We start from the raw sequence: 13,719 nt of genomic DNA, 5'->3' as shown, positions 1-13,719 counted from the left end.
GGTGGAAACATCATTCTTTGGGGATGCTTTTCTGCAAAGGGGACAGGATGACTGCACCGTATTGAATAGAGGATGGATGGGGCCATGTATCGCGAGATCTTGGCTAACAACCTCCTTCCCTCAGTAAGAGTATTGAACATGGGTCGTGGCTGGGTCTTCCAGCATGACAACGACCCGAAACACACAGCCAGGGCAACTAAGGAGTGGCTTCGTAAGAAGCATCTCAAGGTCCTGGAGTGGCCTAGCCAGTCTCCAGACCTGAACCCAATAGAAAATCTTTGGAAGTCCGTATTGCCCAGCGACAGCCCCGAAACCTGAAGGATCTGGAGAAGGTCTGTATGGAGGAGTGGGCCAATATCCCTGCCGCAGTGTGTGCTAACCTGGTCAAGAACTACAGGAAATGTATGATCTCTGTAATTGCAAACAAAGGTTTCTGTTCCAAATATTAAATTCTGCTTTTCTGATGTATCAAATACTTATGTCATGCAATAAAATGCAAATGAATTACTTCATACAATCATACAATGTGATTTTCTGGATTTTTGTTTTAGATTCCGTCACTCACAGTTGAAGTGTACCTATGATAAAAATTACAGACTTCTACATGCTTTGTAAGTAGGAAAACCTGCAAAATCGGCAGTGTATCAAATACTTGTTCTCCCCACTGTATATGTTACAGGCTAGGAATAATATGTGACAATAATGGGGGCCTGGGTAGCTCACCTGGTAGAGCAGGCGTCCATATATAGAGGTTTACTCCTCGACGCTGCGGGTTCAACTCCGACCTGCGGCCCTTTGATGCAGGTCATTCCCCCTCTCCCCGTTCATGTCTTCTGTTCTATGAAAGTAAAGGCCTACAATGCCCAAATCTTAAATAATATATGTTGGCTACATCTTAAAGCACAGTAGTGTATTTTAAACTGTAAATATATAACTTAGAAATTGTAAGTATGTGGATGTTTTAGGGTTAAAATACTTTGTTTAAACATTACTGATTGTCACATTTTGTTCTCAACTCATTGCATTTATACAGAGTAAAGTTGTTGCAACCCATTGTTTGACAACACAAGAAGAAAAATAAATGACAAATATGACAAACATGTCAGTTAGATATTAACCTTTAGTGTTCTCAATATACATTAAGGCAGGTTCAAGTCAGTGATGGAACATTCCTTCACCTGTCATCACACACACTAAATGTTACTCTGTGATTATCTGAAGACTGGACTTTGACTTAGATTATCTGAATGGACATTACTCTCAAAAGTTTTTTTTTGATGAACCCAGCTCTTTTTTTTATTTTACTGTAGGACTATACCCCCAACATCACAAGTACACCAATGGACCTTTTTCACAGCAGACATTTTGACCTGTCATAGTAGGAAAAGCACAGCTGATAATGATAACCTTAACGATGGCTCAGTTCCAGCTAGTTCAGTGAGTCAGCATGAACAATACCAGGGCCTCTCCTAAGTGGAACGCAGCCATCATGAATGGTTTTGAATACACCTGTGCTTTTCCTACTATGACATGTCAACATGTCTGCCGTGAAAAAGGTCTATAGTGAACAAATAATGATTGATATGCACGCTAAAAAAAATCAGTTGCGATATTTTGGAAAAAGACCAGCAGACCAAGTGTCATACATTGGGTTCGGCAAATGTTCTTCTGGAAAAAATAACATACTGTATGTACAAAGAGGGAAGCAAAAGGGGCTAGCAGAAGAGGAGGAGGATTGGTTACTGACTAATGTAAACCTTGCAATGTGGACAATGTGAGTTCAAACTATTAAACAATGAAATTACCTTAAATTGAATTGGTTAGGCTGTGATTTGTTATATAATTTTTGGAATGTACATATGAGATGTTTTTGTCTGAGAGTTTTTTTTTTTTTAACCTTTCATTGGACTTGTTTGCTGTTCCCGTTTGTCTGTTTGAATTTTTGTTTCCATCACCTGTACCTCAGTGTAGGTTCGAGTGGTCGAAGTACACTGTAAGTTTAGAACTGTACACCGAGTAAAATGTTAATCAACATATTGTTAAAAAAAGGTCATTACAGCAAAGGCCCCTACATTTTAACACTCATAATGGGTTTCAAATAACTGTTAGATTTTGTATCGGCAGAATGTTTGCAGTTATTTCGCTAGTGACAAACTCACTAAAAATGATTACCTCACTCTGCAGCCCCTTTATCAAGTTTTGAATGAAGTAGCGTCTTTTCAGTGCCACTCACGCTGTGCACATTCTGTATGGTGTGCAATTATGTTGTGTGTCTGCAACAGTAACATCAGACATTTTCTCTTTATTGTGCGTGTGCAGAAGGAGGAGGAGCCGGATGTGGTGCTGGTGAAGGTGGAGGAGGTGGAGCCGGTGACGGGGACTCAGAACCAGACAGGCCTCAGCATACAAGAGGGTGAGTGGACACCTTTCATTTGAAGCAGTATTGAAGCAGCAAAATAAAATACATATGCCTGTATAGATGTCTCTTACCCAGCATGGCCAGTTTTCTAAACGAATACTCAAAGCGCGTTACACACTACAGATACCATTCACATACACATTCATACACTGGTGGCTGAGGCTGCCATACAAGGTGCCACCTTCTCATCAGATAAACATTCACACACCGATGGCGCAGCATTGGGCGCAATTATAGCCAGGGGCAGACGGGCCAGTGATTCTACCACCCACCTTCCGATTGGTAGACAACCGCTTTACTACTTGAGCCACAGCTCTTATGGTATGTGTCCATATAGGCGTTGTTTTCATGACAGGGATCGACCCGCTGCCCAGCATTGCACACTAGTGGGCTTGCCACCAGCAGTTATCTGTAGAAAATAGGCTACAGCCTCATACAAGCCTGATGGCTGCACCTGATTGGACACGTGGTGCTGTCTGTTCCCAGATTTCAAAACAGACCATAATGGCGGCTCGTTTGGAATACGATCTATTTTACGAAAATAGTTTAATGAATCATGTTTCTTAAAACAATTTAAGCAAGAAATAGGCTATGCAGTTTCTGAATCTGTCTTCATTTTCAACGGTCAGTTAAAAAAAAAAAAGTCAGCTTTTGAGGGACATCGAGCCTAGCTGCCCGCTCCTCATTTGCATAAAGTTGCCTGGATTTAACTTTATGCAAATGAGGAGAGGCTGACTCGACGCCCCGCTTCTTCAAAGCCCCCGCGACGCTACCAGAATGCACGGCTGCTCCCATGGAAATGAACGGGAAGCATGGAAATGTCGCTGTCAGTGGACACGTGCCATAATAGCCTTGGGTAGGGAGTTCCATAGTTGTGGTGCATAGTTAAAAAAGTCTGAGCTGCAGAGTTTTTTTATATGAGTTTGCATTAAAAAAAAAACTTAGAAAAACGGAGGATCTGAGAGGCTCTGAAGGATTATAAAACGACAAAAAAAGTTGTAATGTAGGCCGGTTCCAAACCAAAAGAGCCTTATAAACAAGTAAAGTCAATCCGAAAAGACACTGGGAGCCAGTGCAGGTTAGCTAAAACTGGGGTAATATGCTCTCTCTTTCTTATTTCAGTTAAAAGCCTGGCAGCAGAGTTCTGGATTCATTGTAATTTGTCAATTGATTCTTTTGGAAAACTGGTAAAGGGAGCATTACAGTAATTAAATATACTTGAAATAAATGCAGTTTTTCTGCATCTTCTTGGGATAGGAACGGCCGTACCTCTGCAATGAATGCTGCATTTAATCCTGTCCAGTAGATGCCGAGTCTGACCGGTGTCTTTCTCTTTGTACCCAGGGTTGGTGGAGTCGAGCACCGACGACTGTAGAGCAGTTCTGCCATTTGATGAAATCCCAGAAACCTCCAACAATCGTCTGTCTGACCTGCAGGAGTCTGGGCGGGGCTTCTCAGAGGTCAGCCATGGGTGTTCTTCGCTGTGGACTAATGGGGGGGGTAGTTATTTTCATGACGACAGCCTCCCAGGGCCGTCCTCACACTGCACCCCCCTCTCATACCTGCCCACCACACTCATTGGAGCAGAGCCAGGCAGCTCTGGGAGGGGATTGGCTGTTGAGAATTTAGCAGGAAGGGGGTTGGCTGCCGAAAGCTCTAGAGGCTTCCACACCTCTGTGTCCTTTCAGCAGCAGTCTCCTGTTATCGATCTGTCAGAGGAGTCTAGCCCCAGCCAGGTTTTAGGTCAGATACAGGGGGCCCAGCAGTTCCTGGACCCAGGACAAAGTGCAGGCCAGGGCAGTCATGGCAGCGGTGATATGCAGCAGAAAATCCCCAAGAAGAGGGCTTGCATCTGTAAGTTCTGCAGTAAAGGGTTCAGCTCAGCGGCAAATTTAGAATCCCACCTTAGGACTCACACAGGAGAGAGGCCGTACGGCTGCAGCATCTGTGGTAAAAAATTCTCCCAGTTCTGGAACCTGAAGATCCACAGGAACATCCACACCGGGGAGAGGCCGTACCAGTGCTCGCTCTGCCCCGAGAGGTTCTCTGACCCTAGCAACCTGAAAAAACACCAAAAGAGACACCACCCGCAAATGTAGGCATGCAGTCAGGGACATCTTATACCTCTTCCCCACTGGCCAAAAAACCCATTTAACATCTTGCTTTTGAATCAGCCTTCACTCCCGGGACAGATGACTCTGCAGTAGGTGCTGTTTTTTCTCGGCTCCAGCTCAAATCGGCAGTAACGGAAACGGGACACTCGGGTAGATGCGCTTATTTTCTGCCGATTTCCGGCGCGATGCTGTAATAAGCGTCTCCATCGGTAACTTCTGTCATCACAAATTTCGTCCATCTACCCCCAAGCAGTGCCTGAACATCAAATAAGTCAGCACCAAGTTTGAAAGAGAGACACCATCGTGACAATTTCACTGCTCCTCCATGCTGCTTTCTGCTGTTTACTAACCTATGTTGTAAGAGTAGTAAATCCCTTTTAGTGAATAGCAGAGCCAGTATGAAAAAAAGTGTGTGTGTGTGTGTGTGGGGCAAAGTTTTTGGGGGTTTGGAGAAGAAAAAGCTGCTGTGGACGGGGTCAGCAGCAAAACATTTTAGCCATTAAAAAAAGTACTACCTAAAAAATGAAATATCACACACACTCATCAGAGCAGTGATCAGGGAACGCGAGCGGAGTGCAGAGCGCTTTTCTTTAAGTCGGCGCGTGGCTTTATCTCCAGCTCCATCCTGCTCCAATTTCGCTCTGGTACGCAAATCATGCCAGAGCCCGACCCAAAATGACTTTTTTTCTTCTCAAAAATCAGCAGTTTGTTGGTGAACTTGACAATGGAGTTCATAAAGTAAGATGTGGATCTGTGTGTTCACATTCTAAAGTTAAATAAAATCAGCAGAATATCTAATAAGACATTTCAGACAGTGCAAGACAACACTGCTTGGAGAAATGTTCAGTCAGTAATATTGTTTGCATTTTATCATATTGTAATCATGTTCTTCCAGTGGAAATGCATTCAGTTTGTCTTAATACAGGACCTCTGATGCATACTTCTCTCTGTTTTATCTACAAGAATAATGTCAATTTAAAGTTTGACTGTTATGTAGCATAAACATATACTGTTAATGTAACTAGCTTTTTCTATTGTGTCACAATTTAGTAATATCCTGCTCAATGTCCACAGTTTGCAATGTAATTCAATCTTTATTAAAAACTTTATTAAAACTCAACATGCGAATTTGTGTTTTTATTATAAATCATACATTACAAAATTGTGGCACAATATTCTCATAAAATCTACATTGATACAGTACATTGTTCTAATTTATAATAACCATATGTACAGATGACCTTAACAGTCTCTACGTATGCCTCCATGTAGAGTTAGATTTCACCCTATTACTGGAGCACATCCTTGTTTTTTACAGACTTACTGTACAGTTTGGACTGTCTGCACTGGCACCTTCAGTGGGTTGTAATGTAATGTAACCAGCTAGGCTTTCCAATTCATGGGGAGTTGGAAAGGGGACCGGGGGCTAACGTTAGTTTTCAGACTGTAAATGCATACAGTACAACATGTTTATGCATTTATGCTACATGGTATTTTCACATGTAGATATTTAAGATGGACCAGTGCCTGAAATGGGCCAGTACTCAGCAGTACTGAGTACCGGCACTTCTGATTTTTGTCCACATGAGTACCCTTACTTGTAATTGTTATTAACAGTATTATAAATAGGCTGATATTTATGCAAAAATAGCCTATAAATCATAATTTATTGGGAAAAAACATGCAATTCTATGCAAAATCTGACCTTCAGCACCCCCATATAGCCTGTTGTAGCCATGTAGTTACATAACCACGTTTTCTGACACTGCGACGATTCGACTTTGAGATTGGCAGTCGAATCAGGCTCCTTAGATCGAATAGTCAGGGTCACCCCTGATATAGCTATGAATATAAAGACACATGCAATGATCATCTCATGGAACTGATGAATTTTTTAATTTTCTATTAATATTGCATGAATATATGGAGTAGTGTCACTCTACAGTGGTAGAGAGGGTGCTATCTATTATCTAATTTCTTAAAATGTCTGTCTGTTCAGATTGTCCATCCAGTCCTGTACCCTGATGAGATTTAAGTCAATAACACCTGCACCACTCTTCTGCTAAAGCTCCCCGCTCTTCCTCCTCCCCAGTCTGCAGCACCTCAGCCAACGCCTGTGATATCGCAAGAGCCCAGCAGTGTGGTGGCAGTCCAGCTGAGGGTACCAGACACCAACACACCCGCCAACCCAAAAACACGACAGCAGCAGCAGAGATCCAGCAACACCAATCCTCTCGGCTCTGAATACTCTCTGTTTGAACTCGAGACTTTCTTCACCCGCTGGGCCCCTGATAGTGACTCGGCCGGCAGTGGCCCTTCATGTCCTTTAACCACTGATGCCCCAGCAGAGAGTGACCAGGATGATGTTATTATTGAAGGGCAGAGTTTCTCCTCTGTTCAGATCCAGCCGTCTGTGTCACAAGGTAAGAGATCGTCTCCTTTCCTTGGTAGACGCTTAATGTGTCACTGGTTTTGTGCTTCTTGTTTTTTGTTTTGCAGAAATGATAATGTCAGGCAGGCGCCGATAACTGTTACAACAACAAAGCCGTGAATAAAGATCATATAAGTCAGGATTTTGGAGGGCTAGAAACTGACCACATCTACACAAAGGCTCCAGTTAGACAGAGCGCATTTGCAGTTTGCAAAATGCGAGGCGCACCGTACTGACTTTTTGATGAAGATGCCCTGATAAGACAAGCAGCGCTCAAACATCGTCCCATGTCAGTTGGCAATCATTCAACTTGACGAGCCAAATGGTTTGTTAACACAGAACTGAGACGCTGTCATTGGAAACTGGAAAAGGGCAGGCACTTTTAAAAAAACCTGGCAGGTGATTTGATGAATAATCGGTCTATCACGCCCGCCATTGTTGTTTTGAATGAACAGTCACAGCCATCACACACACCTAAACCACGGCCATAGTTGCCAGAGCTCGTCACTCAAGCACCAAACGTGACACACCAGAAAAAAACCCCAGAAAAGCATACTCATCTTCTGACAATGGGAAAGGAGTCTATTACCTAGAGTAAAAAAGAATCGCCGGTGGAACACAGATGTCTTCGTACTTTATAGTTTTTTATTTTTATTTTAATAAATAAGTGCCCATATTATGAAAAAATCACTTTTTCTGGGATTTGGGCTGTTATTTTGTGTCTCTGGTGCTTCCACACGCATAAAAACTTCATACATCCATGCTGTTCTGAGTGAGATATGGTTTCTGAATGTGTCCTGCCTTCAGTCTCTGGGTGAGCTGGTCAACATCTGCACAGCTTTCTACGTCACTAGCTGAGACGAGGGGGCTAACCGTGGCATGCTAGCATGCTAGCTCGTTCTAAATGGCAAAACACTGCTACAACACACACTAGTTCACCATAATCTACAAAAGAACTACTTCCATGTCCCTGTTCTGCAGGTATTCCACACAAAGTTGGAAGTGCGCCCTCCTTTAGAAGAAGTCTCCCAGCTAATTCTGCCTTGTTCTACTGAAGTTGGAGAAACAGCTAGCTAGCTAGATGATGTGATCCTTACCGAGCTACTGAGCATGTGCGACTGCCAACAAAGATGTTACAGCAGTGAGAGGTCTCACTCTGTAGCTAAAACAGAGACCTGAACACAGGGTGAAAAGAGGAGCTGCAGCAATGGGCAGTACAACAAAAATATGGTGTTTTTTGAAAATTAAACCACATAAACCTATTCTGATATAACCTCTAAATACAATTATGAACCTGAAAATGAGCATAATATGGCAAATTTAAGGTGCATAACAGTGACTAACGTTCTGATGTGAAGTTACATCTTCATCAGAGTCCTTGGAGAGAATGGGCAGTGAAGCCCTTGATAAGAATCACCAACAGGTGTGATTGTGCATATAGGGGGGCGTTAGCTGCCTGAAGATACACCCATCTCAACCAAGGTGCTACACTCATTAATCAGTCATTAACGGGCAAATGCCCACAAACAGGTCAAAAGTAGATTATAAACAATGTTGATAGGTAACAAGCATAAAATGTTCACAATACAATGGGAATAAAGGTATATTCATCTTAAATACTATACTTTGACATACTTTTGACATTAGAGAAAGCAAGTTAAATTCAATTCTTCATTTAAACCTAGAGGTTCTAGAGTGTCGAGTGTATGTATCCAAAACACTTCCCTGCATAGGAGTTCATTAATGATATCACCACCCCTGGGTGGGGGTGTGATTTACTCGATTCCCCAGAACCTCAGTGATGCAGGGGAGCCATGATTGGCCTGCTTGTAGTGCCTCGCCATGGCATATGTTAAGTTCTGGGTACAAATAGCTGTCTTATGTTCAGATATCCTTAATTTGTGTTGACGTTTTGTTTGGCCTATATAAGCCAGTCCACAGGGACACTTTAGAAGGTACACTACGTGTGTATTGTTGCAATTAATAAATGAAGAAATGGAGTATTTCTTGCCAGTACAGGGATGTGAGAATTATTTTGCATTGGTCGAGTTAGAGCATTGCGCACAGTTACCACATTTATAGGAACCCAGGGGTGGGCTGGGAAGCCAAATGGTCGAGGGTGGGTTGGTCATGTCTGAATGGACCAATCGGTCACGAATGTTGTGGGCACGCCTAAATATAAACCTGGGCAGCTCAGCGCAGATGTCTGAGTGTCGGGTCACTCTTCAGAACATGCCAATGCTTGCGAATAATCTATCTTAACAGGGTGTTTTCCTGAAAAGGGCAGGCACTTTTAAAAAAACCTGGCAGGTGATTTGATGAATAATCAGTCTATCACGCCCGCCATTGTTGTTTTGAATGAACAGTCACAGCCATCACACACACACACCTAAACCACGGCCATAGTTGCCAGAGCTCGTCACTCAAGCACCAAACGTGACACACCAGAAGAAAAACCCAGAAAGGCATACTCATCTTCTGACAATGGGAAAGGAGTCTATTACCTATTTTTAGCAGGTTTACTAATTGCATTTACAATGCACACGCTAATTTCGGTGGGTGATGCAAAACCAAACGTAACGAAAAACTGCGAAAACAAGCAATCTGTCTTCACATGTGTCTCTTGAAGTCTGTGTGGAATGATACATTTGATGAAATGTGGGTGTGTTCTGAGACGCAACAGTGACGGACATCAAAATGTTTTAATAAAAACTTCAGACACATACGTGCTGTGAAAGCAACTTGGGAACTGTATCTGTTAAAGGCTAACTAAACAATAGTCACAGCATTCCATTTAAAATGACATATTTCACTCTTCAGTGCAGGAGATACTGACATATTGTCATTTTTACAGTCAGGTCCATAAATATTGGGACATCGACACAATTCTAATCTTTTTGGCTCTATACACCACCACAATGGAGTTGAAATGAAACGAACAAGATGTGCTTTAACTGCAGACTTTCAGCTTTAATTTGAGGGTATTTACATCCAAATCAGGTGAACGGTGTAGGAATTACAACAGTTTGTATATGTGCCTCCCACTTTTTAAGGGACCAAAAGTAATGGGACAGATTAACAATCATAAATCAAACTTTCACTTTTTAATACTTGGTTGCTAATCCTTTGCATTCAATTCCACCCTGAAGTCTGGAAGGCATAGACATCACCAGACGCTGGGTTTCATCCCTGGTGATGCTCTGCCAGGCCTCTACTGCAACTGTCTTCAGTTCCTGCTTGTTCTTGGGGCATTTTCCCTTCAGTTTTGTCTTCAGCAAGTGAAATGCATGCTCAATCGGATTCAGGTCAGGTGATTGACTTGGCCATTGCATAACATTCCACTTCTTTCCCTTAAAGAACTCTTTGGTTGCTTTCGCAGTATGCTTCGGGTCATTGTCCATCTGCACTGTGAAGCGCCGTCCAATGAGTTCTGAAGCATTTGGCTGAATATGAGCAGATAATATTGCCCGAAACACTTCAGAATTCATCCTGCTGCTTTTGTCAGCAGTCACATCATCAATAAATACAAGAGAACCAGTTCCATTGGCAGCCATACATGCCCACGCCATGACACTACCACCACCATACTTCACTGATGAGGTGGTATGCTTTGGATCATGAGCAGTTCCTTTCCTTCTCCATACTCTTCTCTTCCCATCACTCTGGTGCAAGTTGATCTTTGTCTCATCTGTCCATAGGATGTTGTTCCAGAAATGTGAAGGCTTTTTTAGATGTTGTTTGGCAAACTCTAATCTGGCCTTCCTGTTTTTGAGGCTCACCAATGGTTTACATCTTGTAGTGAACCCTCTGTATTCACTCTGGTGAAGTCTTCTCTTGATTGTTGACTTTGACACACATACACCTACCTCCTGGAGAGTGTTCTTGATCTGGCCAACTGTTGTGAAGGGTGTTTTTCTTCACCAGGGAAAGTATTCTTCGGTCATCCACCACAGTTGTTTTCCGTGGTCTTCCGAGTCTTTTGGTGTTGCTGAGCTCACCGGTGCGTTCTTTCTTTTTAAGAATGTTCCAAACAGTTGATTTGGCCACACCTAATGTTTTTGCTATCTCTCTGATGGGTTTGTTTAGATTTTTCAGCCTAATGATGGCTTGCTTCACTGATAGTGACAGCTCTTTGGATCTCATATTGAGAGTTGACAGCAACAGATTCCAAATGCAAATAGCACACTTGAAATGAACTCTGGACCTTTTATCTGCTCCTTGTAAATGGGATAATGAGGGAATAACACACACCTGGCCATGGAACAGCTGAGCAGCCAATTGTCCCATTACTTTTGGTCCCTTAAAAAGTGGGAGGCACATATACAAACTGTTGTAATTCCTACACCGTTCACCTGATTTGGATGTAAATACCCTCAAATTAAAGCTGAAAGTCTGCAGTTAAAGCACATCTTGTTCGTTTCATTTCAACTCCATTGTGGTGGTGTATAGAGCCAAAAAGATTAGAATTGTGTCGATGTCCCAATATTTATGGTCCTGACTGTAAGTCATTCAGAGAAAAGGATGTAATGAATGTGTGCTGACTTCTCTGTAATTTCTGCTCCCAGGCCTGTCAGCAGAGCCTTCTGTGTCCATACCTCTGAGGATGCAGGCTCCATCCTCCCGGCCTTCATGGAGCAGAAAACCAGTCATGATCAGAAGTGCACAGGCTCAGCTGCTGCAGCAGCATCCTGATAGCGACAGGATCTCTCAGCAACAACACAGCATTCCCTCTGCACAGACAACGCTGTCCTCCACCACAGCTGCTGTCAGTCACACTCACAGTGGTGATAAAACAACTACCTCTGGTATCAGCTCAAACAGTAGGACTATGGGCTCCGGATCTGTCAGGGGATCCACAGCAGCGTTGGCCAGCATTGAGGTGGCAATTGCTGCGCAGCATCGAGCCAACCTTTTGGCTCGCCACAATAAAAGCCAGGCTGCCAGCATGGTGCCCAGCGAGCGCCGCAGGAAGAGCTACATATGCCGAGCCTGTGGTAAAGCTTTCTCTGGTCTGTCCAATCTGGAGGCCCATGAAAGAGTCCACACGGGGGAGAAACCTTTCCACTGTGACACCTGCGGTAAACGCTTCTCAGAGGCCGGGAACCTGAAGAAGCATCAGAGAGTTCACACCGGGGAGAAACCTTTCAGCTGTGAAAAGTGTGGGAAGAGGTTCGCCTGGATCTGCAACCTGAGGACGCACCAGCAATCTGCCACAGGCTGCGGACCACAGGCTAGTGGGGGGCTAGGAATGGGCTGTTAATGCCAGCTGTGTTTTATTTACACCAGGGGTTGATGCATAGACGCTGTAAAGTTCAAACCAGAAGAAAAGATCCGGCGCTTCGCTGCAGGGTTGTGCAGCAATGGGAGTGTCACTCAAATGGCATTTGTGTGATGTCCCGTTGTGTTCGTTAACACCCCATTGTAGCACACATAGGCTTTTTATTTAACCATTATTATTTTCCGTCAGATTGTTTATGAAACTTAGCACAAAAAGAAAGGAAATTTGTGTTTGGTAGATTACTTCTCTGTGGTAACAATGCTTTTTGGCAATAAGTCTTATAGCGTTGGAAAGTCTGTTTAGTTCACTTTCAAATGGTGCCCCATTTGTAAGGAACATGCATTTGTGGGACGAGCAGCAGTGCTGCCAGTGCCAAACAGCTTATTCTGCCATTGACTCGTTTGGTGTTTGGTGGATTGGATGATTGAAGTTTGAAGAAACAAGACATATTGGCAATTGAACAATTTATTCATTTCACAAACCTCAGTAGCGTGTGGAAGAACCATACACAGCCACAACAGCCTGGCACCTCCTCCTCATGCTGGTCACCAGCCTGGTCACACACTGCTGTGGGATGACATCCCATTCTTCAACCAGCAGTCCTAACCTCAACCCCATTGAACACTTGTGGGATCAGCTTGGGCGTGCTGTTCGTGCCAGAGTGACCAACACGACCACGTTGGCTGACTTGCGACTGGGATGCCATCCCACAGCAGTGTGTGACCAGGCTGGCGACCAGCATGAGGAGGAGGTGCCAGACTGTTGTGGCTGTGTATGGTTCTTCCACACGCTACTGAGGCTCCTGTTTGTGAAATGAATCAATTGTTCAATTGCCAATATGTCTTGTTTCTTCAAACTGCAATCATCCAATCCACCAAACACCAAATGAGTCAATGGCAGAATAAGCTGTTTGGCACTGGCAGCACTGCTGCTCATCCCACAAATGCATGTTCCTTACAAATGGGGCACCATTTGAAAGGGAACTAAACAGGCTTTCCAACGCTATAAGATTTATTGCCAAAAAGCATTGTTACCACAGAGAAATCTACCAAACACAAATTTCCTTACTTTTTGTGCTAAGTTTAGATCTCGACATTTCCTACCACACTTGAAGGCAGCTTCATTTTACAGAGAAAGAGAAAAAGAAAAGAGACGGAGGGACTGTGTTTTTTGCTGGAGCTTGTTGCAGGAAGCAGTCAGCTGTAATACATCTCCTGGGCAGTTCAGTGCTTGTGTTTCGTTTGTTTTTTTTTACCCTCAGAAGTATTTTAAACTTTGTTGTGGCAGTGAAAGAGGCAGTGATGTTTCCTGTACTATATTTCACACAGCCTCAAAACAGACTGAACGTGCACTCACACTGATGGTGCGGGGAAAATCCAGGTCTGTGAATGGGGGTAATGTGTTTAAGTCTGCGCCGCTGGGGGCCGCAAAAAAGTTGAGACGGATTCAACTTTTGGTGAAACCCGATGTGACGCTG

General features: G+C 43.5%; 1 protein-coding gene across 1 annotated transcript in view; it reads left to right on the top strand.

Annotated features, from left to right (window-relative positions):
* The window catches only part of LOC144529054 (uncharacterized), a 58,489-nt gene extending 45,999 nt beyond the window's left edge, over window positions 1-12,490 (top strand). The window contains exons 9-13 of the mRNA XM_078267987.1: window positions 2,320-2,413; window positions 3,764-4,514; window positions 5,852-5,858; window positions 6,626-6,956; window positions 11,530-12,490. Coding sequence (XP_078124113.1) covers window positions 2,320-2,413; window positions 3,764-4,514; window positions 5,852-5,858; window positions 6,626-6,956; window positions 11,530-12,224 — 1,878 coding nt within the window. The 3' untranslated portion in view covers window positions 12,225-12,490. The remainder of the gene's footprint in view (window positions 1-2,319; window positions 2,414-3,763; window positions 4,515-5,851; window positions 5,859-6,625; window positions 6,957-11,529) is intronic.
* Window positions 12,491-13,719: the final 1,229 nt, after the last annotated feature.

The sequence above is a fragment of the Sander vitreus genome, chromosome 2 (genome assembly GCF_031162955.1).
Source record: "Sander vitreus isolate 19-12246 chromosome 2, sanVit1, whole genome shotgun sequence".
NCBI classification, from domain to species: Eukaryota; Metazoa; Chordata; class Actinopteri; order Perciformes; family Percidae; genus Sander; species Sander vitreus.
Note: the sequence above shows the minus strand (reverse complement) of the source record. Positions and strands in the feature narration are given on the sequence as shown.